Source organism: Elgaria multicarinata, chromosome 15 (genome assembly GCF_023053635.1).
Source record: "Elgaria multicarinata webbii isolate HBS135686 ecotype San Diego chromosome 15, rElgMul1.1.pri, whole genome shotgun sequence".
Lineage (NCBI taxonomy): Eukaryota > Metazoa > Chordata > Lepidosauria > Squamata > Anguidae > Elgaria > Elgaria multicarinata.
The window spans coordinates 7,790,486-7,814,427 of NC_086185.1; the positions used below are offsets into that span (position 1 = coordinate 7,790,486).

Sequence of the window (23,942 nt, forward strand, 5' to 3'; positions counted from 1 at the left end):
TTTCTTTTTCAAAACAGGCAATTTATAACTTTTAATGCTGTCTTTGGGTGAAAAGAATAGTAATGCATTTAACAAAACTATCCAGGGAGCAATGGTAATTCCAGTTACAGCTAAACATTACTATGTGGCTGTTTTTCCAAAGGGTAGAACCTAGAAACATTGCTCTATGTTGGGAATTAGAATAGCAATTTGTTTGAGATACTGTTAAAAAGGAGGAACTGGGCTCCAAAAGAAGATTATTGATGCTACTGTAAGGTTTTGGTATATATTTTTTAATCTGTTTTTCTCCTGATAAATATTTATTTCTGCTTTCTTTCCAAATTGTGTATCTTTCAGAGATAACAGTGGGAGGATGTAGGGAAGAGAATTACAGCCCTGTCATGCTTTGATTATATTGAACTGTAAGGTGCTATGTGGGTGAATTATCCCTGGCTGAGCCATCGGCTAGAGTGCTGTTACAGTCATGGACTCCGTTGGGGTACCTTCACACTAGTAGCAGCTGTCCCAGTAGGGAAGGTAGTGTACAGGCAAGGTGTCCCTGGCTGATCCAAGGTGGCTTCATTGTGGGCCAGCATCTCCCAATGGGGGATACTGACACACAATGAAGCAGGGTCCTCAGCAACGCACCAGCCATCTTGCACGTCACTGAGGATTCCAATCACGTCAGGAGCTCTGCCCTCTGACATCGTTCAGCCTGTGGAGGGGTGGGGTGGTGTTCATATGACACACACACTACAATTAGTTTATCATGCCTGATATATTAGGTGGCGGCAACTATTTTTTATGTTGGGGGGAGGATATTTTAGGGTAGGTTTTGTTCCAGTAGTAAAGTTGGGGCAACCCAGAAGCCAGTGAAATTGTCTTATCTAGGTACTCTCTAAGGTGAGAGTTTAGTAAACTGAAGTAAGGACTCTCTGAATGACCCAAAGGTGTCTGTCTGTCTGTCTGTCTGTCTGTCTGTCTGTCTCTCTCTCTCTCTCTCTCTCTCTCTCACACACACACACACACACACACACACACACACACACACACACGTACGTCTTTACATTTTGGGGATAGCAGCCTGGTGGCAATTAGGACCAGAGAGGTGGAGGGGATGTCTTTGGCAAGAACATATTTACATGTAATTTCTAGTTTCTATTAACACTAATGCCACAACCTTTGCCATTATGTTTATTTTTGTGTCATTCCATGGGTTCAAATGCAGTTCTGTGTAAATGGAGATAGTCCTGGTATGTTTATGGCTTCTATACTTATGCTGATCTATAACCTAACAGTATTGTATTGATTACATAGTTGGGTTTCAAAATCCCAACATAGAGAAGATTTCCGTTTCTACTGTCTATCCTTTAAAGAGCATGAGAGGCTTATGGTAGCCCAGTGGTGACTTTAAGAAGAAACAAAAGACAGCTCACTCCTGTGTTCTAAAACCCATAGTTTTGAAACACCCTTCCATTTCAGAACAGTTTGCCATGTGCGTGCTGGGATTACTCCTAGAAAACAATAACCCGAAAGCCCTTTTTGGACTCACAGTACTAATTTTACAATTCTTTGGATCCTGGACACAATTTTTAAAACAAATGTGCATACTTTTCTAGAATTGGGTAAACAGTAATGTTTTTTTGTAGTGTGTTCTTTAGAAGCTTTGTTTAATCAAACTAATGTCAGTAAATTGCCAAGTATATTGTTAGTAGAAGATATTAAGCCTAAAATTAGTGAAAGTTCCTCACTTTGCTGTGGATCTTTTGCTGTGAAAAAGGAGTAATTATATTGAGTGGTGACCTGGTATCTTTCTGTTGATGGAAACTTTCTTTTAACAAATCCCACATAATGTGGTTACTTGGTCATCAGCCATTGTGTAGTGTACAGCTGTGTTTATATGTCCTTAGCAATTTGCTTGCTCACTTCCTTAGTCAGAAAGTTCATTATAGGACATGGCTGATGGTGTGCTTTTTCCTACAGGAAGTACATTAGAAGTAATGTGAATGCTGCTTTCTAATATTTTGTAACCTAAAATTGCTGTAAACTGTAGCATGCCTTTCTGCAAGAAATCTGCGTACTGTGGTATTTTATTTTTTTTTTTTTCCAATGCTAACAATTTTGCAACATTATCATTTCAAATAATATCGTTGATCTACGGCTATGTGTGTTGTCCCCCACGTGCACAACTTATCTTGTTGTGCTTGTGGGGGGACAGAAATAGTTATTTTAAAATATAGAAATGGTTACAAATGTTGTGGTTTGTTTTGAACACAAGTCCTTTAGCACTTTAGCTGACGAGACGATTTCAAGGAGGATGTACTACAGCCAGCCACAGGGTCACTGTTATCTAAGGCCTTAGCTAGACCTAAGGTTTATCCTGGGATTGTCTCGGGGTCATCCCTGTTCATGAAAATGACACACAGGATATTCCAGGAGCAGGCAGGGATGACCCCAGAATGATCCCAGGATAAACCTTAGGTCTAGCTAAGGCCTAAGTTACAGAACTAGAACTGGGGGAGGATATGGAAACAAAGAGTGTTGAAAAATATGTCTGTAAGGATAAAAGAAAATTATTATAAGATAATTTGGAGGTGGTACCTAACTCCAATAAAATTAAACTTAATAAATAAAGAGAACTCGATACTTTGTTGGAGAGGATGTCAGGAGAAAGGAACGTATATACATATGTGGTGGAATTGTGAACATGTACAAAAATTATGGAAAATGGTGTATAAAGAGATAAAGGAAATAACTGGAATGGATTTAGAAGAAACATCAAGTGTAGCATTGTTATCAATGTATGGAAATTTTAAATGTAACCAGACGGAAAAAGAATTAATAACGAACCTGTTAACAGCAACAAGGTTAATGATATCCAGAAATTGGAAGGTTCAAGGAAATTATGACGTAGAAGATTGGTATAGAGAAATGTGGGATATTGCTATAAATGATAGATAAACATGTTAATTTAGAAGGGGAATAATAAAAAACAATGATTTTGAAGAGATATGAAAATTGTTCCTAGAAGATGTATTGTCAAAAGGGAGAGGAAGAACACCTCCAGAAGACTTAATGCAATTTTGGAAAGTAAAATAAGATCCCAAGGGTGGGGGGCACTCATTAATATGAGTTAGTTTAAGAAGTAGAACGTATAGCTAAGAAATGAAAAGAAATGTTATTGTTATGTATGTATATGATTTATTATGTGTTAAATAATTTTTTTAAAAAAAATTTAAAAAGAAAAAAAAGAGTAGATTATAAAACTGGGTCTTGTTCTTAAGCAGCCCAGTAACATAAATGAGAATGTCATATACAGACCATACTTCATTTGTCTAGTACAAGAAATCTATTTTGTGCCAAGAACGTAGAAGATAAGGAAAGGATCAGAACATACTGCCCACCTAGAACATTTTAAGTGAGCTGGAAAAACTTTTTCTTTTGGTTTACACCTTATTAAAGCTGTTGCTGGGGGAGGGTTGAGTAAAAGTAATGGGAATTTAATTAAATTAGATTAAACCTAAGTATATAATTATTGGATGAACTGTGCTATGTCTTTGTATTCATCATCACGTCTATGACACAGCTCCAGCATTTACCACTGCAATCTAGTTAACAGATTCCTACATGCAATCATTGTGGAATTTATTAGTAATTGTTTGTAATTCCAGCTTTATAGAACCCCTAAAAGTAAAAAAGTGAGTATTCTTATCATGAACATAGCCAGGAGGGTTCTAACATGTTTTGACTAAAGTGATTATGCCACATTCTGTTCATATTAATTTATTCAACATTAAAATCTCATAACGGGGGTATGAAGCAGGGACTAGGCCAATTTACTCCAGCAGTTTTTGTATCCTAATTTTCACCTTAAATCGCACTTACAAAACAAATATGGCAGAATAGATTAAAACTTGCTGTTACTAATAGGGACTAGGGGTGTGCAGAGCGGGTTTTCACCACCCTAAAATTTGGAGCAGTGCTCCGACGAGGCAATTCCCCACCCCAATTTTCGGAGGGGGTCCATCTCTCTGCACCACCAGATTACTTTAAGGAAACCACTCTGTTTTCGGAGAACCGCACTATTATTGTCAATGGGAATTTTAAAAAATACATACCACTCTGCTATTTTAAAAGATAAAGAGATGAAAATTGGCACAATGATAGCTCTTAAGTAGTGTTTTAGGCATGCCAACGAGATCTCTTCATCCATTGATTTCGTAATGATTTTTTAAAAATTATTTCCCTCCTCAAACAAATTTCACCCGCATAAACACTCACACACCTCCCTGATTCTGCTTTAATCCACCCATGCACATTTATGGAGGGAGCTCTTAACTGACTATAGCTTACATATAGATTGTTCTGTTTGTGCAGTATATCAATGATCTGTATAAATTCACATCAAAATAACTTTTTTCTCAAAGAAGGTTCACTCCAAGTCTCCATGAGAGCTCTTGACTGCATTTGTACATGTCAGCAAGTGCTGAAGCTAAATATAAAGACTTCTTAATAAAAAAAGTACTGCATGCACTGTATTTAAGCTGTACAAATAATTGTTTTGGCTATTGGCATAATGAAAACTTTTAATTCCGTGTCCTGCACTCCTCCCAGAGTGCAGGACACGGAATAATGGACTCAAGTTAAAGGAAGCCAGATTCCAGCTGGACATCAGGAAAAACTTCCTGACTGTTAGAGCAGTGCGACAATGGAATCAGTTGCCTGGTGAGGTTGTGGCCTCTCCCACACTAGAGGCCTTCAAGAGGCAGCTGGACAACCATCTGTCAGGGATGCTTTAGGGTGGATTCCTGCATTGAGCAGGGGGTTGGACTCGATGGCCTTGTAGGCCCCTTCCAACTCTGCTATTCTATGATTCTATGATTCAATGAACAGAGACTACATGACTTGAATTGTTGTCCTTAGACTCTTCACCTGTGTGCACCAACTAGATGTGATGGCAGCTCACCCACGTTTTTCAAACACAGTTTGCTGCTGAACAGATATAAAGCAAGAGGCTGAGACTTCATGTGAAGAAGGGGTGGGAGGTGGCTGAATTCCCCCCATCGTTCCCATGTTCTCCTTCTCCCACCCTCTCTCCCCATCTGCTTTCCTCCCAGCTAGCTCAGAAATGTGAATTAAGCCCTTACTGAAAAGATGTCACTCGGGGCAAAGGAGTGCAGGAAGGAACTGCCCTTGCTTTATATGTGTTGGGCATTACCTGTTGTAACCTGTGCTAGAATACATGCTTTGTATGCAGAAGGTCCCAGGTTTAATCCCCGGCTTCTCCAGGTAGGGCTAGAAACAATCTTACCTGAAATCCTGGAGAGCTGCAGCAGAGAGTGTCAGCAATACTGGGCTAGGTAGACTGATGGTCTGACATAGTATGAGGCAGAAGCTTCCTATATTCCTAACCTGAGCATACTGCTGCCATATCTAGTAGTTTTCAGTTTAGGATTTCAGCCTTGCCATCCAAATTGGGAATAAGCCCTGATGATCTTGGTGTGGCTTACTTCTGAGTAAACATGCATAGAATCCGGCTACATTGTATATTTATAGTTTTTTGGTATTGTTTTTCCCCACTAGTATGTAAATATATCCGTTTAAATCCGTGTTATGAAGATAACTATCATTTGAAAATTACTAAATCAAACATGACAGCTTAGATTACCCACATCTAATGTGGGTTTTGCACATGAGACATTTTAAAGAACAGCAGTTTTCTTTCAGTCTCTGGAACTTCAACTAAATGTCATATCCTGGAGTATTTCATAGAATAATGAGCTCTATCATCTCTTGCTAGTTTTCAGCTTTTAGACCTTTTACTGGCCCTGTTCAGAAGACACCTTAAACCATGGCTTTAACCACAGTGAATAAGGCAGAAAGCCTTATTCACCATGGTTAAAGCTGTGGTTTAAGGTGTCTTCTGAACAGGGCCACTGTCAACCTGGAAACGTATTTCACTCATGTGAAATAAATAAAACCATGAATCTCAGTGTTTTTGATAAGGTAGTTCTTTGGAGGCTGAGTATATGCTGTTCTTCGTTCTGAAAGCTATCAATACATTGTCAGATATTGACAACAGTCAGTATTCTAGAACATTTCAATGTCTTGTAAATGCCTAACCTGTGAATTATTAGTGAATTCGACAAAGCCCATTATGCTTTTAACTTCAATTATTTCAAGGCACAAATGTATATATCTGGATTTAGTGTTCTATGTAGCCCATGACTGAATGGTCCAGAATAGTTCTTTTTTCTTTTAAGCATATTTCTGGTTCCCATGAAGAAATGTGCATTTTTAAATCTTTTTTTATTTATGACCAAATGGTGTCTGCTGAAGATTTTTCCATTATTCAAAAAAATTCAGTATATTGTAGATTACAGTTGTGAAAATAATACAATTATGAATATAGAATTGTTGATAAAGCGTTTGGGGATATTTGTCAATTGCCCATCACTCCCATTTAGGTAGAAGTGGGCAGCTTGTATCAATGAAGTAAGAAGCTACATTGAACTTATTTTCCTTTACATGGAAAATTAGTTCAAGTAAGAAGCTACATTGAACTTATTTTCCTTTACATAGAGAGGAATGTGTGATGACATTGGCTAGGGTGATCATTTGTCAATATTACAGTTTACACCTCTGTAAAAACTCTTTAAGATGTTGTTAGGCTTGACAGTATAGTTAACCAGTTACTTCTCAAAAATATATTCCTGTCTTGAAAATCTCTAACTCTTTTAACTTTGCTCTGTTTACTTACTGAGATTCTTCTGATCCTTGGAGAACTCATCAAAGGTGTATGGGGTTCCCCCCCCAATAATACTACGATGTATCGGTGTTGGTGTTGTTTTCAACAACTACAGTTGTGCAGGCAGCATTAATGCTATATAATTCTTGCCTAGATCTATTATCTACCTCACTATGTATGCAAGAACCAGTTGTGCTTACGTAAGATATCCTGAAATTGATCTAGTGTCTATGGGAGAGAAGAGAAGTGGAGGGTTTTCTTAAATATTTGACCCTCAGACATGAATAGGACTTTTTAAAGCATGTCAAATTATTTGAGGGTTTTCTTTATTTTTTTGTTGCTGTTCTAAGTGTCATGGATGTCTGTATGCATCACAGCTGGTTTGATCTCCATTCAGAGCTAGCACAGTGGATTGGTGATGTTATGTTGCAGGAGTTTGTATATCCAATACTCTGGATGGGTGTTACATGAGAGCATCACCATAGAGTACTTTCGGCTCTCTGATGATCAGTATCAGCAATGTAGGCCATGCAGAAGGCGGTGTGTGGCAACCTGCCTTACACTGTATCCTTTGATTGTACATATATATATATATATATATATATATATATATATATATATATTAAAAATGGCACGAGGGAAGACAGTGAAGCAGCCTTCATTAAACCCACTCACTTCTTGATGAGCAAGATTTTTTCAGGGAAATAAGATGCATTAAAGCAGCTAGATTAAGTTGCCTTTTGAGGGAGAGTCTGTTCTCTCATTCTGAATGGCACTAGCCCATGTTGCCATGGGAGCTAGTAGTCCTCCTTTCCTGCTTTTGCTCATGAATAATGCAAATGTGGGTCGTACATAGTGAATCCCCCCCTCCGAAATCTGCATGTGGTGTGCTCCCTCCCCTCTTGCTCACCTGAATTGGCCACCTCCATCCCCTTTCCCCTTCCTGCTAGTGGCAACAGCCTAAACTGCACTGCTGTGCCTGGGACCTGCGTTTGTGCCACACGTATTGGCTGAGCAGGGCTGTCCATCATCCTTTTGGCAGGGGGGGCTGCCCTGCCTGTTTGGCACAGAGAAATTAATCGAGATTTGAATTTTTGAAATGTTCAGCGTGTCTACACTGCTCATGCTTCAGTTTAAACCCAAAATGAGCAAAATCAGTCCGATAGATCTTGAGTAATAAGGCTTACACAACCATATTCTTATATAGATCTGCAAGAGAGGGCCAGGCTGCCACTTGCTGGCTGAAAAGGAAAGGCCCACTGCACATGGTCAGAGGCATTTTATTCTATTCTTGCTAGCTAATAGAAATATTTTCGGCTATTAAGGCTGGACATCAGGTGTTGTTCCGGCAGAAAGCAATTAATTTCTCTGTGCTGGAATAATACATTCTCTCCCTCCAGTTCCTTGTGCAACCACAAAGGAAAGAAGCAAGAGTGTTTTCATCATCTAATGTTCCCTGAATTGTGATGGTCAAAGATACAGTAAATAGACTACAAAGACATCTTCCTTTTGTGCAGCAAACTGTGGCTCAGGAACCTTATTTTCTTGAAAATATATATACTGATTTGCTGTTTTCATTTTATTTATAAAAACATTTTACACCACCTTTTGGCCCTAAGAAGGGTCCTCAAAGCAATAGCAGAGAGCACTAAAAGACAGAATAAAAACATCTAAAAATAGGACCATAGCTCACAAGATTAAAATATACTAAAAGCCTGCCAGAATAAAAAAATGTCTTAACTTCCCACCTAAAAGACAACAAACGAAGTTCAGTACACTAATATTTCTCAAATACTTTCCTGATCATACAAAGGACCAGGCCAGGGATCACCCATGCTACATGGCCCCCACCCAATTTAGGCATTTATGAGTGCTTAAAACCTCATGAAAACATTGTCTTAGTGTAGAAAAATCCTTAAGCAGAATGGGCATCCAGAATGCCCATTTTCTGTTAAGACTTAAGTAGTGCAGAGGTTAGCTCACTTTGACCTTCCAGAAACATCAGCAGCATCACCCTGACAACTCTGATGAATCATTTCCCCAGACGTGGTTGTCTTAACACTTTTTTTCTTGAATAAGTAGGCGTGCACTTTTTGCCTTATAAGTTCTCTAACTCGTATAGACTTGCAACACAATTTTGGAAAGCTTCTTTTGGTGAGTAGCTGGTGTTTGTTTGCATATGTTTAATGTGACTTGGTTAATCAGACATCTCTTTACAGTCATGCTTCAATGCCTTTTAAGTCTTCTGAACTTATTCTGTAATTATTTTTTAAAAATTGCTCCCAGATCTGGGTGAAAATACAATAACGTTTATAAATTCCAGATCTTTATCTTTTTAGCCTGTGTTTGGTAACTTTACAAATGTTTTGTATTTTATGTAACTGTTACTTGGAAAACGTTTCACAAACTTGTAAGCTTTAAACAAAAAAAAAAAACTTTTAATGATGTAATGTTCTGTAGTCAAAGTAACTGTCCGTTGGAAAACATTTCAAAATAAACTTGTACAACTTTGAACAAAACACCTTCTAATTACAAAGTGTATATTAAAACCTGATGGGCTAGTATTACTGCCTCTTGTATCATTACAATCAAGTGAATAAAGTACTCCTGTATGAATATTGTAATCTTTGGTACTTTTTCTTCTTTTATCTTAATTTTATCTTTGAGAAGAAGGGTGATTTTGGAAAATGTAATCTTGCCCTCTGCTTATTCCATGTGGGCCATTTAAAAATTAATGATACTGTAACATGAGGACTTTCCCATTGTCTTAGTGTTCATGACCTATTTTAGATTTTATTGCATACTAGATGCGTACTAGAAAAGAGTAGCAATGCATATCAAATTCTCTTTTTTCAAGTCTAACAGAACACCAAAGACTAATTGTGCTGTAAGGAAAAATACTTTTAGCAGCAGAGATGTCCGTGTAGTTTTAACCTATTAAGAAACTCATTAAGTTCTGTACTACTATTTTACATAGTTGTTCAAAAGCAGAAATATTGTTGGCCTTTTGAACACTGAATGAACTCTTATAGTCTAGACAGCTAGCTGGAATTCTGATGAATAAGTTCTTGAGTTGATAAAACAAACTGAATCAGATACAGAAAATCCAGTGGGAAAACTGAAATGGAATTATCGGGCAACAGACATCAGTAGTGGCTCTTTAGTTATTTACAAGTAGAGACCTGTGTACATTCATAGGTAATGCTGTCTTTGTGTCCATTTTCCTCATCAAACTCTCTCACTTTCCCCCATATTCATTCATTCTCTGTCTGTCTGTCCCCCCTCCCTCCCCATCTCTCTCTCTCACATACCATATATATAACAACTTACATTACTCTCAAACAATATTCTTATATACATACATTACTCTCACATACCACTCTCATGCAGGCAAAACATGCATGCGCAGTCTTAACAATGCCTCCATCCTTCTCTTCTGCAGACTTTCTCCTTGACAGCACATCTGTCCCAACCCCATGTACGCCAACAGATGTGTTTCCTTTTGAGCTGTCTGAGCAGCTGGAAAATTCATAAATACTTTGCAGAGCCAGCCCTACCATTAGGCAGAGTGAGGTAGCTGCCACAGTCAGCAGATTTCAGGTGTCATGAAAGGTGTTCTTGTAATTTTACTTCCAGGGTTGGAGAGAGGCATTTGTAGTATTTTTCTGCTTCATGGGCCAAAAGAACTTGCCTGGCTTTTGGTACTATGCATCTTGGCTTGGGTGGATATAGGATGAGGAGGAGCACCAATTGCTGCTCCACCTCAGGCAGCAAAAGGACTTGGGCCATCCCTGACATCACATAACATTTCAGCAGCTCAGCCAGTCACTGGCCAGGGGTCACTTGACCCAACTGAAGCCAAAGTTCTCACAGACAATCAGTAGCTACAAAGATCTTAAAAACGCAGGCTGCTGCATTCTGTCTTACAGCTTTGGTCATACTGGAACAAACGCTTGACTTGATAACCCCATTTGGCGTCTCTTGTAGTGAGTGCCCTAAAATTTTCCAGATCTGTCTTAAGCTTGGCAAATAGAGGTCTAGTTTTTACTTTTAGCAAATTCATTTGTAATAGGTAAATTGCACTATCCTCTCAATCCTAAAATGCACATAAAATTGCTCATTAATTTAGAATAACTAGTCTGTAGTCTATATCCAGACTTGCAGGATCTACTTTGAGGGTATTTTTTAATTAGAACGCCAAGATCCAGTGACTGGAGCCTAGTGCAAAAGGCATACACTTAGAATTAATTAATTCTGTGCCTTGGAATTTGTTGGTAACAGAACAGAACAGAGCTCACAGTTGTTTAAAACCTTAAATTGTTTGGGCCCAGGTTATTTGATGAACCTCCTTCACCTTCACCTATATCCGCCTGCCTGCACTCTAAGGTCAGCAACAGAGGCCCTTCTTACTTGCACTTAGGTTGATGAGTACAAGGGAGAGGGTCTTTGTGGTAGTGGGCCACTGGTATGAGCTTCCATGAAGGGTTTGCCAGGATCTTTTTGTTTAGATCTTTAGGAAAGCTTTTTCCTTTTTCTTCCTTTTTTGCATCTTCTAAGACCCGCTTTGCATGATCAACATGGCTTAAAAGAACCACAGTGGCTTGTTTAAGCTGTGGCGTGTGCTGGGCGTGTTTGCCTAATCACCGCCCAGGTGCAGACTGTTGTGTCATCTGAATCCGGCCAGCATGGCTTGCTTGAGTGGGACACAGCCATCAAATAACCCATGGGCTGTTGTTGGGTTATTTGACGGTTGTTTCCCCCTTGAACCAACCCATACCACCTACGTGGTCATTCGTTTTGTTTTTTGGAGAGCTGTACCATGCTCATCGCATTGCCTGCATATCGGTTGATTCAAATGCTGTGGAATGCTGTGGACGTCATATATCTTGACTTCAGCAAAGCTTTTGACAAAGTACCACATGACATTCTGATTAACAAACTAGATAAAAGTGGGTTAGATGGAACAACTATTAGGTGGATTCACAGTTGGCTACAGAATTGGACTCAGAGTACTTATCAATGGAACCTTCTCAAACTGGGGAGAGGCAACGAGTGGGGTACCGCAGGGCTTGGTCCTGGGCCCAGTGCTCTTCAACATTTTTATTAATGATTTGGACGAGGAGGTGCAGGGAATGCTGATCAAATTTGCAGATGACACAAAATTAGGTGGGATAGCTAATACCCTAGAAGACAGAAACAAACTTCAAAGTGATCTTGATAGGCTGGAGTGCTGAGCTGAAAACAACAGAATGAAATTTAATAGGGATAAATGCCAAGTTCTACATCTAGGAAATAGAAACCAAATGCACAGTTACAAGATGGGGGATACTTGGCTCAGCAATACTACAAATGAGAAGGATCTTGGAATTGTTGTAGATCGCAAGCTGAATATGAGCCAACAGTGCAATATGGCTGCAAGAAAGGCAAATGCTATTTTGGGCTGCATTAATAGAAGTATAGCTTCCAAATCGCATGAGGTACTGGTTCCTCTCTATTCGGCCCTGGTTAGGCCTCATCTAAAGTATTGCATCCAGTTCTGGGCTCCACAATTCAAGAAGGACACAGACAAGCTGGAGCGTGTTCAGAGGAGGGCAACCAGGATGATCAGGGGTCTGGAAACAAAGCCCTATGAAGAGAGACTGAAAGAACTGGGCATGTTTAGCCTGAAGAAGAGAAGATTGAGGGGAGACCTAATAGCACTCTTCAAAAACTTGAAAGGTTGTCACACAGAGGAGGGCCAGGATCTCTTCTCGATCATCCCAGAGTGCAGGACACGGAATAATGGGCTCAAGTTAAAGGAAGCCAGATTCCAGCTGGACATCAGGAAAAACTCCCTCACTGTTAGAGCAGTACGACAATGGAACCAGTTACCTAGGGAGGTTGTGGGCTCTCCCACACTAGAGGCCTTCAAGGGGCAGCTGGACAACCATCTGTCAGGGATGCTTTAGGGTGGATTCCTGCATTGAGCATGGGGTTGGACTCGATGGCCTTGTAGGCCCCTTCCAACTTTGCTGTTCTATGATTCTATGAAATAACTCTGCAAAGAATTGCTGTCTAGATGATTGCAGGGAACCAAAAATGTGACAGCATATTTTAACCTCCTTTCTTTGGCATAATTCAGTACCACAACCCTTGTTCTTGACTAATGGCATGCTTTGGAAGTCGCCTCCGGGGGAGCGCAATTCCAGTTTTGTATCGCCAGATATTTTCTTTACGCATCGTTACTGCTTTTCTTTTCACCATTTACTCTGTTTATATGTAGACAAGTAAATAGCTATAACTTCATATGCCGAAAGAAGTTTTCACTTGTAATTATGGTTTCAATGTGAAGTTGCACGAGCAATTCCCCCCCCCCTTTGCTCTTTCCTCTGTGCCCCTCAAAATGTGTCCACTCTACCTCCCTCTCCTCTGGTACAGTTTTCGGGAGCTGTGGGAAATTATTCTGCCAGTGGTTTCCTTTCTGCTGTTGAATGGCCAGGGTTGTATAACTTGAAAGAGAACTATTCGTCTGTGATGGCAGAATTTACAGGCTGACTAATTTTCGTAAAGGAAATGTATAGCCATTGAGCATTCCTCAGATTTTATAGTACTTCCATTGGTGTGCTTTCCATCCACTTATAACATCTGCACTGCACATATAGGTTTCATTGCAAACATCTGGGGCGGGGGAACACCTTGATTAAATATGTTGAAATTTTGGTACTTACAGATTTGGTCTCAATGTTGGGCAACGTGATCTTCTGTTCTATAAAAGCCTCTTGTGATATTTATTGCTTTGAATTATGTATAATTCTTTTGGCAGACAATCACTCCATGATGTGAAGTAGTTGCACAACAGTAAAAGTTACTTAATTCTGGTTCAAATCTCTTTAAACCTAGAGTCATACACGGTCTGCTCCCCATCTTACTGTCGATTGAATTACTTCTGAAGTTCTCATTTCTTTTGGAAATACTGTAAGTACTTGTGTTTAACTTACCAATACGTATTGTAAATTGCCGTCATCTCATTTTTATATGTGTTACATCAAAGCTTTTTCAGTATATAAAATGCTGTGTAGTTTATTTTAACATGTCTAAACTCCTAATTAGAACTATATCCTAAAAGGCAGCCTTTGTCCTTATAATGTAAATAGCAGTGTGGTTATGTATAGGGTTTGTATTAGCCTTTGCATTGTCTTGCCTACCAGTAGTTCAACTTTTATTTCTACATAGGCATTGACCTGGTTTGCGTGTAATGGGAGTAAATTGTGGGTTAATTAACCCACAATTTCTAGCACACTCCACACTCTTTTTGAATATTCAACCGCCAATTGGGCTGATCAGGGGTTGCGTGACGTCCAAACCTAGACTCAGTGATCTGGTTTGCATATAACGACAAGCCATCTGTTTAAAAACTGATGAATTGTTGTGCATGAGTGGGGAACTCTGTTCTTACTGTAGAACCCACAGTTGACTCCTTCGTAAGTGGTTGAGAGTGATGTCTCATTGTTGGGCTAAACTACTCCACAGTTAACGCATGGTTTGGTCCAGGTTCAGTCATCAATGCTAAACAACCTACGAATAAACCAGTTGTGTCCATAACAGCCCATTGGTTTTTAAACTGATGGGTTGTCAGTATGTGATAACAGACCCATTAGGCTAAGCGTGGTTTCAACAACTCATAGTTAACCTAAAATTAGTAGTTAGGTTAACTGTGGGTTGTTTAAACCACAATTAATCTATAGGCCTGGCTCACATGTAACAATAGCCAAGAGTACAGGTTGAATATGGATTGTTGCTGAATTGTGGGTTCTTGTTACGTACAAACTCTGCAATATGGTTTAACTATGGGTTGTTAATTGTGATCAATACAGAGTTTACAAGCCAGCAACAAACCATGGGTTCTCTTCCTGAGCGGTTTGTGGCTAGCAACCCATAGTTAAACCATACTGCAAAGTTCACAGGTAACGGGTTAAGTGACATCATAGCCACAGTTGGATATAACTTCATCTTTTTCCTTATTATTTTGAGTTTTTGAAATAGGCAGATAATCCTGACATTTGCAAACATTTATTAGATCAAGTGTAAGTGCTTAGAAGTGCACTTTCCTTGATGCCAGTAGTTTGGTTACCTTGAATATGCCCAAATGAATTTCTGTGTTTTATGAAATAGTGAGGAAAAATAATTAGTAGCTTTTCAGTTATCAAGGAGTTGCTTCATGTCCAGTTTTAAATTCTCTGGTTGTAGTTCACCTCCCAAGTTTCTTATTGAATGGTTATTTAAGTAACCCATGATGATGTCGTGTCTTACAAAGGAATAGATGCTATTCAATCTGAATCTAAGTGGCAGCATAGAGCCTGTAGCAAACTGCATATTAGTCTCGTTCTAGCCAGTTCTAATTATCTGAAATGTGTCCTGCATGCAATTGATCGCTGAGGAACTTTACGAGGAGATGATTGGGCCAGGAGAAATGGTGGGTGGGGTGAGGTGCCTAACCTGCCTGCTGCTTCTGCCCTCCACATCTCCATCTTCCATGGGGTTCCAAATGCATGGCTGTGCTTTGGAGCCCAGGTTTGAGCGAGTGGCGGAGAAGTGATGTGCAGCAGCAGCAGCAGCTGGGGACACCCCCTCCCATTTCCCCTGTCTAAATTTCCCCTTTCCAAAGCTGCTTTTTCCAGGGGTGGGTTAGGAAAGAAGAGGGTTCAGATCCGCATCTTTCTGAATCGCTGCGTTATTGCACGCTTTTAACTTCTAACTTTTTGTCTGACTTCAAGCACTACTTTTTCAGATCTGGTTTTATGTTATGTGGCATTAGATCTGTATAATTCACTTGAGCTTTAATTGTAGTATTAACATTCCTGTCCGTGTGTTTTGTCATTTATGTGCAACCCCCTTTTGCTGGAGTGTTAAATTAGCTGCGGGAAACATATCAAAATAGCATTTAAAGAAAAGACGAATACAAAACAGTGCCATTGACTTGCAAGAGCTAAGACTTAGATTTCTAGACTTTTCTCTTTTAACGGTCTCAAAGACTTGTCACAAGTCCTCTTGGGAGCCATTGAAGGATATTTCATTGGAGAGCCATGATGGTGTTAATTTATTTTGGAATGGGGAAAAATATATGAACATGCAGAACTAAATATATTAGGCATAAATTGCAGTTAGCCATGCTCTTCCATCAGAAGAAACCCAAAAGCTACAGTAGTGTAATACACCCACCCACCCCGTTTTTTAGGAACAATTAAAACATCACAAAACGTTTTAATTTAGAAATAGCTAAATTTGCTATTTCTAAAATGACTCAACAGAATGGTAGCACTGCCTTGTCAGATATTAATTTAACAGCCATCATGCTGCACTATATAATTAAATAATATTAATTAGATGCGTAATGCATACTACCAGTCTGTAGCTGTTGGTGTGCCTTAAAGGGAAATTAAATTCTCATTTGATCAAATAATGGGTGCTGCAAATTCTTAATTACTGGCAGGCACACTAGTCAGTCATTTAAAATCTATTTTTAAACCACAGCATGCTTCATCCTGAAGTATTAAAAATATGTCTGCATCACTTTTAATACTAAAGTGGGATGGTGTTTATTCCCAGTTTCTGATAGCTGCTGGGGCGTCCCCTGACCTGCAGTTCCTGTGACTTCTGCTCACATGAATCCATCCAGAATAATTCCTCCCTCAAACATAACGAAGAGGTCTCATTGAAATTTAAATTCTCCTTCCCCCATCTCTCTTCTTGCTCCTTCCTACCAGAATGTTTTGGCTCCAGTCCACTAAATAGTGCTTTGGTTCAATGTCACGATTTTAATTGGATCTTATGGGGGGGAGATTTGAGCAAGCTCCATTGAAATGTGGATGCGTGGTGTACAGTCAGTGCTCATTTTTTCCCTCTTTCCCCCATCCTTCTCCTAACACCGCATGAAAATTTGAGCCCTCTTTCCCATGTGTCAGTACTATATCCTAAGACAGACCCATTGACACTGATCTGATCAGTTCTGGAATTTAAAAAAACAAAGTCTCTAGTAAAGCATTTTCGGATTAGCCACGCTTAGATAAGTCTGAACTACCGAATTGTCATTTGAACAGAAGGACGTCCCTTCAACATAAGAAGCCATTGAGTGTACCTGTTGGGATGTTTTGCTAGCTAATAAAGTTCTGTGAGTTACTAGGCAAGCATTCCAGTATGCTTTATGGTAGGGGTGTTGAACCAAATGTGGCCCCCCAGGGGTCCAAATCCAGATAAACTTTGCTGATATATTGGGTATTTTTGCTCCACCCCTTAGTCCTACCCACCACTGAATTGCAAAACCCAAGCGTCCTCCAAAATCGAATTCGGCCGTCAAGCTGAAAGCAGTCTGATGCTCCCTCTGTAGGAGCTTCCATCAGATTGGTTGCTAGTCCAAGATAAAGTTAAAAGAGAGAACTTGGGAAGAATTTGCAATGTTTACTGCGTCAGTGCAGTGTTTTGCCCTGCCAAGGAATCTGAAGTAAGCATGTCCAGTAAACAATGAATTGATGTAGCTTCGGAAAGTCATAAACAGCACTGCTAAATCTTTCCTAGCTCTAGCACAAATATTTAAAGAAAAAGTTGTGATGCATGCTTCTATTGCTAAATTGGCTTAAAAGCATCATATATCAAGAGCAGAGTACGTCTGAAAATGCCTAAAATATTTGAATTGAGGCAATGAGAGACTCTAAATAAATATTTACTTCCATGTAAAATCATTTGTGGTGTGTACACATGTGTGAGACGAGTTCGTTCAGCCTCCAGTACCTAGCTACGTTTTGAAATGAAACCAATAAAGGACTGAAGCTAACAATCTAATTTTTCCCCCCCGCTCTCTGTTTACCTGTGATCTTCAGCCACCAATAATCTGCTGCTCCTGGCTTCCAAATGTTTCTAACATTTCAGTGATAACTCTAAAACTGAGCCACCTAAACCTTCGTCTTGCTTTGTGTGCTGCTGCTGCTTCCACTTTTGCCTTGAAAAAGCTAAGAAACTTGGAACCCCCAAAGGACAGGAGACAGATAATAGACTTTAAAAGGAAAAGAAAGCTATCCATTATGAATCTTAAGCTAAGTCTACGCATCATTCTCTTGCTCCCTGTGTACCTTTTGATTAATGTGTACAGTGTCCTTGTATTCATACCATGGTATTTTCTTACTAATGCGAAGAAGAAAAAAACGATGGCAAAACGCTTAAAAGCTAAGCCCGTCTTGGACAAACCCGGAAGCCCGTACCGATCCATTTCACATCTTGAGTCATTAGCCACGATAGACTTCCCAGGAGCAGACACTCTGGATAAATTGTTTGACCATGCGGTAGCAAAGTTTGGGAAAAAGGATTGTCTTGGAACAAGAGAGATCCTAAGTGAAGAGAATGAGATGCAGCCCCATGGAAAAGTATTTAAAAAGGTAACGACGTCTATTAATGTTTAAACATTATGAATAAAGGCATTTGGGGAGTATTGGAATTATGGCTCTTAAGTATTTGACTTCCAGTGAGCTAGGAGCAGTAATAAAAACTTGTTGCTATAAGATTTTTTTGGGGGGGAGCGCTCTTTATGTTTCTTTAACAGTGGCAATAATTAAATGGTAATTTCCACTGTTACTTTGTCATCCAAGGAAAGGAAGGAAAGGAACCTCTCGTGCAGGCACTGAGTCATTTCTGACTCTTGGAGGGACGCCAGCTTTCGCTTACGTTCTCTTGGCAGGCCTTATAGTGGGGTGGTTTGCCGTTGCCTTCCCCGGCCGTGATTACCTTTCCCCCAGCTAACTGGGTACTCATTTTACCGACCTCGGGAGGATGGAAGGCTGAGTCGACCCAAGCCGGCTGCCTGAAACCAGCTTCCGCTGGGATCGAACCCAGGCCGTGGGGAGAGTTTCAGCTGCAGAAACTGCTGCTTTTCCACTCTGCGCCACACGAGGCTCTTTTGTCATCCAAACTTAGGAAAAAAGTTAGAACTTATAATCAGAAGTTGCTTTAGGTGTTTGAAATCACTGCTTTTCTCTGAAGAAATGCTCTTTATATGTTAGTTGTCTCTCTGTAGCAGTTCTGTTATGTATATTAGAAATGGGCTGTTATAAAATGGATAGATTTTAAACTGCCCCAGAGGAAATCTTATTTTAATTGAACAAGCTGTGTCTATTAGTAGGGTAGGGAAACCAGTATTTGAAAAGGCTCTATATCAGAGAGGTTTCTTAGACTGCAAATACAATTGGATAATTATAAGTTTCTTGTATTTCCTTTGGACTATCATTCTATTGGTTTTCTTAACGATGGTTACAATGTTCAGATTTTTGGTACTCTTGTTTTGGCTGTACTCCCTTGATGTATATTGATAAAATCATTCAGCAGTATACCAAACGTGTGCTTAATCTTTGACCAGCTTATCCTAGGAAACTATCGATGGCTGAACTATGAAGAAACTAATCAGAAATTGAACCACTTTGGGAGTGGACTAGTTGCACTTGGGCTAAAGCCGAAGACCACGGTTGCTATATTTTGTGAAACTCGAGCCGAATGGATGGTTGCAGCACAAACCTGTTTCCGATACAACTTCCCTCGTGAGTATTGATGTTGTATTTTAACATAGATAAGCAAATTTGTAGAAAAATTAGGCTATGATCCCGGACGTGTTGTGCCTTCACTGCGATGTTGTCACCAAGCTATAAGAACACGTGTGCAACTTCTAAGAATTGGTGCCTGAGATTGCTTATCTGTGACAGTTTTGTGTAAAGCTCAAATGTATACGAGATGAGAAAAGTACAACAATCCAAATTAATGTGAATAATATGGATTGGTCCCCTGGTAGGAGCGCACCAAACCCATCCGCCTCCATGAGTGTACGGGCCACCTGGTAAGGGGGGGGGGACTTTTATCCCACTTCCCTCAACCACAGAGTTGAGGAAACTATATTATGTATACACTCCTCTGCCTTAAGGGAAGAAGTTCCATCTCTCTCCCTTTGGGATTGGCCCAGTTGAGTTAACCCCTTCAGCCATCTCAAGTTCTCTAAAGCTTCAACTTCCCGTTTATCCTTTGAGTAATCTCTAATCCAGATGCCACTGGAGCGTAGCCTTCCCCTCCTCCACTCCCTCTCGATTGACTCCCTTCACGATTACACCATAGTATCTGGACTCTATAGCTGTTGGGGTTAGTTGGGTGCATGCCTTCCCAAGGTTCTTCAGTCAAGAAGGTCAGATGGGGGAAATGGCGGGACTATTCAGTCAGGTGCGCTGCGGGTAGCCGTTTCCCTAGTGGGACTTGTAGCCCTGGGTCTTCTGAGGCAAGCTTAACTGGGTCCTTGCTCCTATAACTTCTGTGTGCCCTGGGGCCTGCTCTGTATGTGCCTGCCACTCACAGGAGGTGGGGAGGACTTGAGTGGGCTTCAGAAGTCTCAGAAGGCTTCTGGGCTCCACCTTACTGCCTCCTCCAGTTTCTCCTTAACTGGCCCATTCTCCTGTCCTTCCCACCTGGCCTCTTTCCCTGCTCAGTCTTGACTTTCCATCTCCCTCCACATCCTCCAGGATCTCCTCCACCCCCTGCCCTTCTGAGAGCCTGCTTTTCTTGACCCGCCTGCTCTCCAATCTCCACCAAGTCCTCACAGCTGTTGCTTGACTTCCTTGTCAAACTGGCTGGTGAGCCGGGCGGGAATGCTCCATGACGACTTTAGAGCTGTGTGCCAAAGCTGCTCCATCCAGGTGACACCATTAATGGGATGGAGGTGGGCAGCACTGGTGAGCTCCAGTGTCTTCTCACAAACAGTCACTGGTCCTATATTTGAGCTTTTCAGAGACATATCCAGCCTACTATATAATCACGGTTCGCACTGTTAGCATTGTCTCTGCAGAATGTGTGAAGCCTAAAACGATCATGGAAGACCTATATTTATTTATTTATTACATTTTTTATTTCATTTATTACATTTATTATACGCTTTTGCTTATAGCCCAGTGCAAAATTGTTGATGAAATCCTATGCAAATTCAAAGGATTTGGATTAGATTTTATTCCTTAAGCTATTTTCTCCTCTCTATTAAACAGTTGTTACGTTATATGCAACCCTTGGAGAAGAAGCAGTAACCTATGGACTGAATGAATCTGCAGCATCCTATCTAATCACTAGCACAGACCTTTTGGAAAGCAAACTTAAGGTAAGTCCTGTCCTGATGCCTTCATTTAGTAAGCATGATAGTTCAGAACATCATGGCTGGGTGGCTTTTAGACCGTGGGATACACCAAGATGGCCCAATTCTCTAGTGATGTCGTGTATGAGGAACCACTCCCAACAGTGGACTGAAATTTTTGAGATTGTGGAAATTTTCGGCTATGTGCATTTTGTAATGGGACTACAGAGGATGGTCGTGACTGAGAAATCAGTGATAAGTTACTTTACTGAAATTAAAATAAGTTACCTTATTAAAATTATTTGAAAATCTTGGAAAATTGACCCAAACAGGTAGCATCTTCTACAACAGCTATCCAGCTTGGATAGTCAAAGAACAACAACAAAAAAGCACTTTTGTCAGCAGCTCTACCTTTTATGGAACTCCCTTTTCCCTCAAGGGTTGCCACAGCCTTAGCATAAACCCATACATAAGACCTTTCCTTTTCGGGTGGGTGTTGGATGGCCAGGGGTAGGGGGAATATATTCTTAAAATACTGTTTCCCAGCTTGAGCCTTCATGATGGGGAGAGATGTATCCAAAGTAATGGGCTGTATGTTGAGAACTTGAGCTCTGGTGTCTGTGGTCAACCCTCAACTGCTTCTTGTTCTTCAGAATGTACTGTCAGAAATTCCCTGCCTCCGACATATCATTTACGTGGATAAGAAAACTATCAATAAGTCAGACTATCCTAAAGGACTGGAGATCCATAGCATGCAAGCTGTAGAAGAACTGGGAGCCAAACCAGAAAACTGTAAGTTAACTGTTTAATTTTCCATATAGTAAACAGGATTGTACAGATATATATTAAACCAGCTCAGTGCTTCATACTTCTGTGGTAAAAATATAAGCTTCTCTTTCAGTGTAGCAGAACACTTGGTTGGTTGTTCTGACTCCAGTTGGCCGAGCTGCTCAGGTTTTTGATGCAGCTCCTGGTAAGAGCCTTGTGTGGCGCAGAGTGGTAAGCAGCAGTTACTGCAGCCGAAAATCTCCCCACGGCCTGAGTTCGATCCCAGCGGAAGCTGGTTCTCAGGCAGCCGGCTCAGGTCGACTCAGCCTTCCATCCTTCCGAGGTCGGTAAAATGAGTACCCAGGTAGCTGACTGCAACTGGGGAAGGCAATGGCAAACCACCCCGCTACAAAGTCTGCCAAGAAAACGTCAGCGAAAGCAGGCATCCCTCTAGGAGTCAGCAATGCCTCAAGTGCTTGCACGAGAGGTTCCTTTCCTTTCCTTTCCTGGTGGTAAAGGAGCTCTCGCCCAGTTTAAATCTTGCCTCATAACTTAGGGGGATGCTAGGGGTGGCGACTGCCGACAGAAAGCTCTGGCGTGGGCTGGTCCATGAAGTCACGAAGAGTCGGAAGCGACTGAACGAATAAACAATAGCATTTATATAGGAATTGGAAGCTTTAATGAAGGAGGGAAAGAAGAAACAGTGGAAGAGCATTGTCCTCCAGCTAACTTGCTGTTGAGAGAGAACTCTCTGTCACCACTAGCCAGAACCACGCTTGAGGCACTGTTCAGTAGGCGCATGCGTGATTGTTGTGGCACCAGTAGGGCATGGTTCCTACTTCTGAGAATTGCCTGAGCCGAAGTGCTCTTATAGGATTCACCTTCGCTCACTTCCTTGGGCTTTGATCCTTCTGATTCAGCATTGACATGGCACATGAATATGTTCGTTTGTTTTTTTAAAAAAACTAACTTCTGTTTTCACAACTTTCTGCTCAATGGGAATTATATTTGCTTGGGAAACAGGTCTTCTATTGCTAGAAGATTCTTTAAGAGAAATTTTAAGGCTTGCCCCTTGGTGTGTATTAGTTTAAGCAAAGAAGCAAAACCATTAGAACTTTCCTTTCCCCCCTCCAATCCTTTCTGTCCCTAAAGAATAATAATTCTACCCCCCCCCCATTATCACATTCACTGAAATAGTTGGGCTGAGCAGAGGAATAGAGATGATTAGGGTATTCCTGCCTTTGTTTGTCAGATGGAAAGACTGCAAACAATCTCACTCATTTGCATTTTTGTTTTATTTTTTTGTGTGGACAAGATCGACTCTGAATATAAAATATTTTTAAACTATTTTATTTCATTTCCCGTTGGGTCCTGATCTGCAAATTTCTGCCTCCACATCTTTTTCTAGCAAACACTCCTCCGTCTCGACCCACTCCCACAGACATGGCCTTAGTAATGTATACTAGTGGCTCCACTGGAAGGCCTAAAGGAGTTATGATGATGCATAAAAACTTGATAGCTGGAATGACAGGACAGTGCGAGCGGATACCTGGATTGGGGTAAGAATTTCCTGTTTGTCAGCGATGCATGTTAAAGCTTTTTAAAAGCAAACAAACAATATTTGCCTTTCTGTAGTGGTTTGTGGTGCAATCCTGCTCTGTCCCAATGGTGGGCAAGGAACAGGGATTCCTTCTTTGCTGGGCACCCAGCAATGTGCCAACCTACAGCATGGCAACCAGAGGACCTCCACCCATTGGCAGATCTTGTAGTCCCTGCCTGGAAAATGCACATCATACCTGCCAAGGCTGCTTAAAGCCTGACAAAAAGGGGCTGGAGGCTGGGAAGGAGAACAGGGATAAGGAGACGGTAGTCCTTCCTCTAACACACCACTCTGCAATGGCAACAATTCATATGGCGATGGAGGCTCTAGCTGTTTACTGCTGTTGTGGAATGGCAAGCAAAGGAGAGGGGGCAGAAAGGTGGAGGCTGGCCCAGCCTAGACACTTTCCCCTGTCCTCATCACTAGCCATTCCTTCCTCACGTACACAACTCACACATCTTGTTCTCTGCCGGGAACAGGATTGTGTTCTGTGGCTGTATAATGAACCTATTCAAATAATTTGAGATGTATACTGCAATCCTATATACATTTACCCTGATTTGATTTGATTTTGATTTATTACATTTATATACCGCCCCATAGCTGAAGCGCTCTGGGCGGTTTACAAAAGTTAAAAACTGTGAACATTAACCATCGAAAACATAAACAGTATAAAAACAACGGTATCTATTTAAAAACAACAGTTCTGGGGGTCTGTTAAAAAACAA

The 23,942-nt window shown here is 40.6% G+C and overlaps 1 protein-coding gene across 4 annotated transcripts in view; it reads left to right on the top strand.

Annotated features, from left to right (window-relative positions):
- The window catches only part of ACSL4 (acyl-CoA synthetase long chain family member 4), a 52,208-nt gene that overhangs the window by 14,009 nt on the left and 14,257 nt on the right, over positions 1-23,942 (top strand). For 2 of the 4 annotated variants that reach the window (XM_063141574.1, XM_063141573.1), the window contains exons 2-7: positions 13,607-13,681; positions 17,893-18,132; positions 19,107-19,284; positions 20,764-20,873; positions 21,500-21,638; positions 23,023-23,173. In XM_063141574.1, the coding sequence (XP_062997644.1) occupies positions 17,905-18,132; positions 19,107-19,284; positions 20,764-20,873; positions 21,500-21,638; positions 23,023-23,173 (806 nt within the window). In that variant the 5' untranslated portion in view covers positions 13,607-13,681; positions 17,893-17,904. Of the gene's footprint in view, positions 1-8,970; positions 8,986-13,606; positions 13,682-17,391; positions 18,133-19,106; positions 19,285-20,763; positions 20,874-21,499; positions 21,639-23,022; positions 23,174-23,942 lie in introns of those variants that run through there. The other 2 variants (XM_063141575.1, XM_063141572.1) reach the window with 2 other exon arrangements.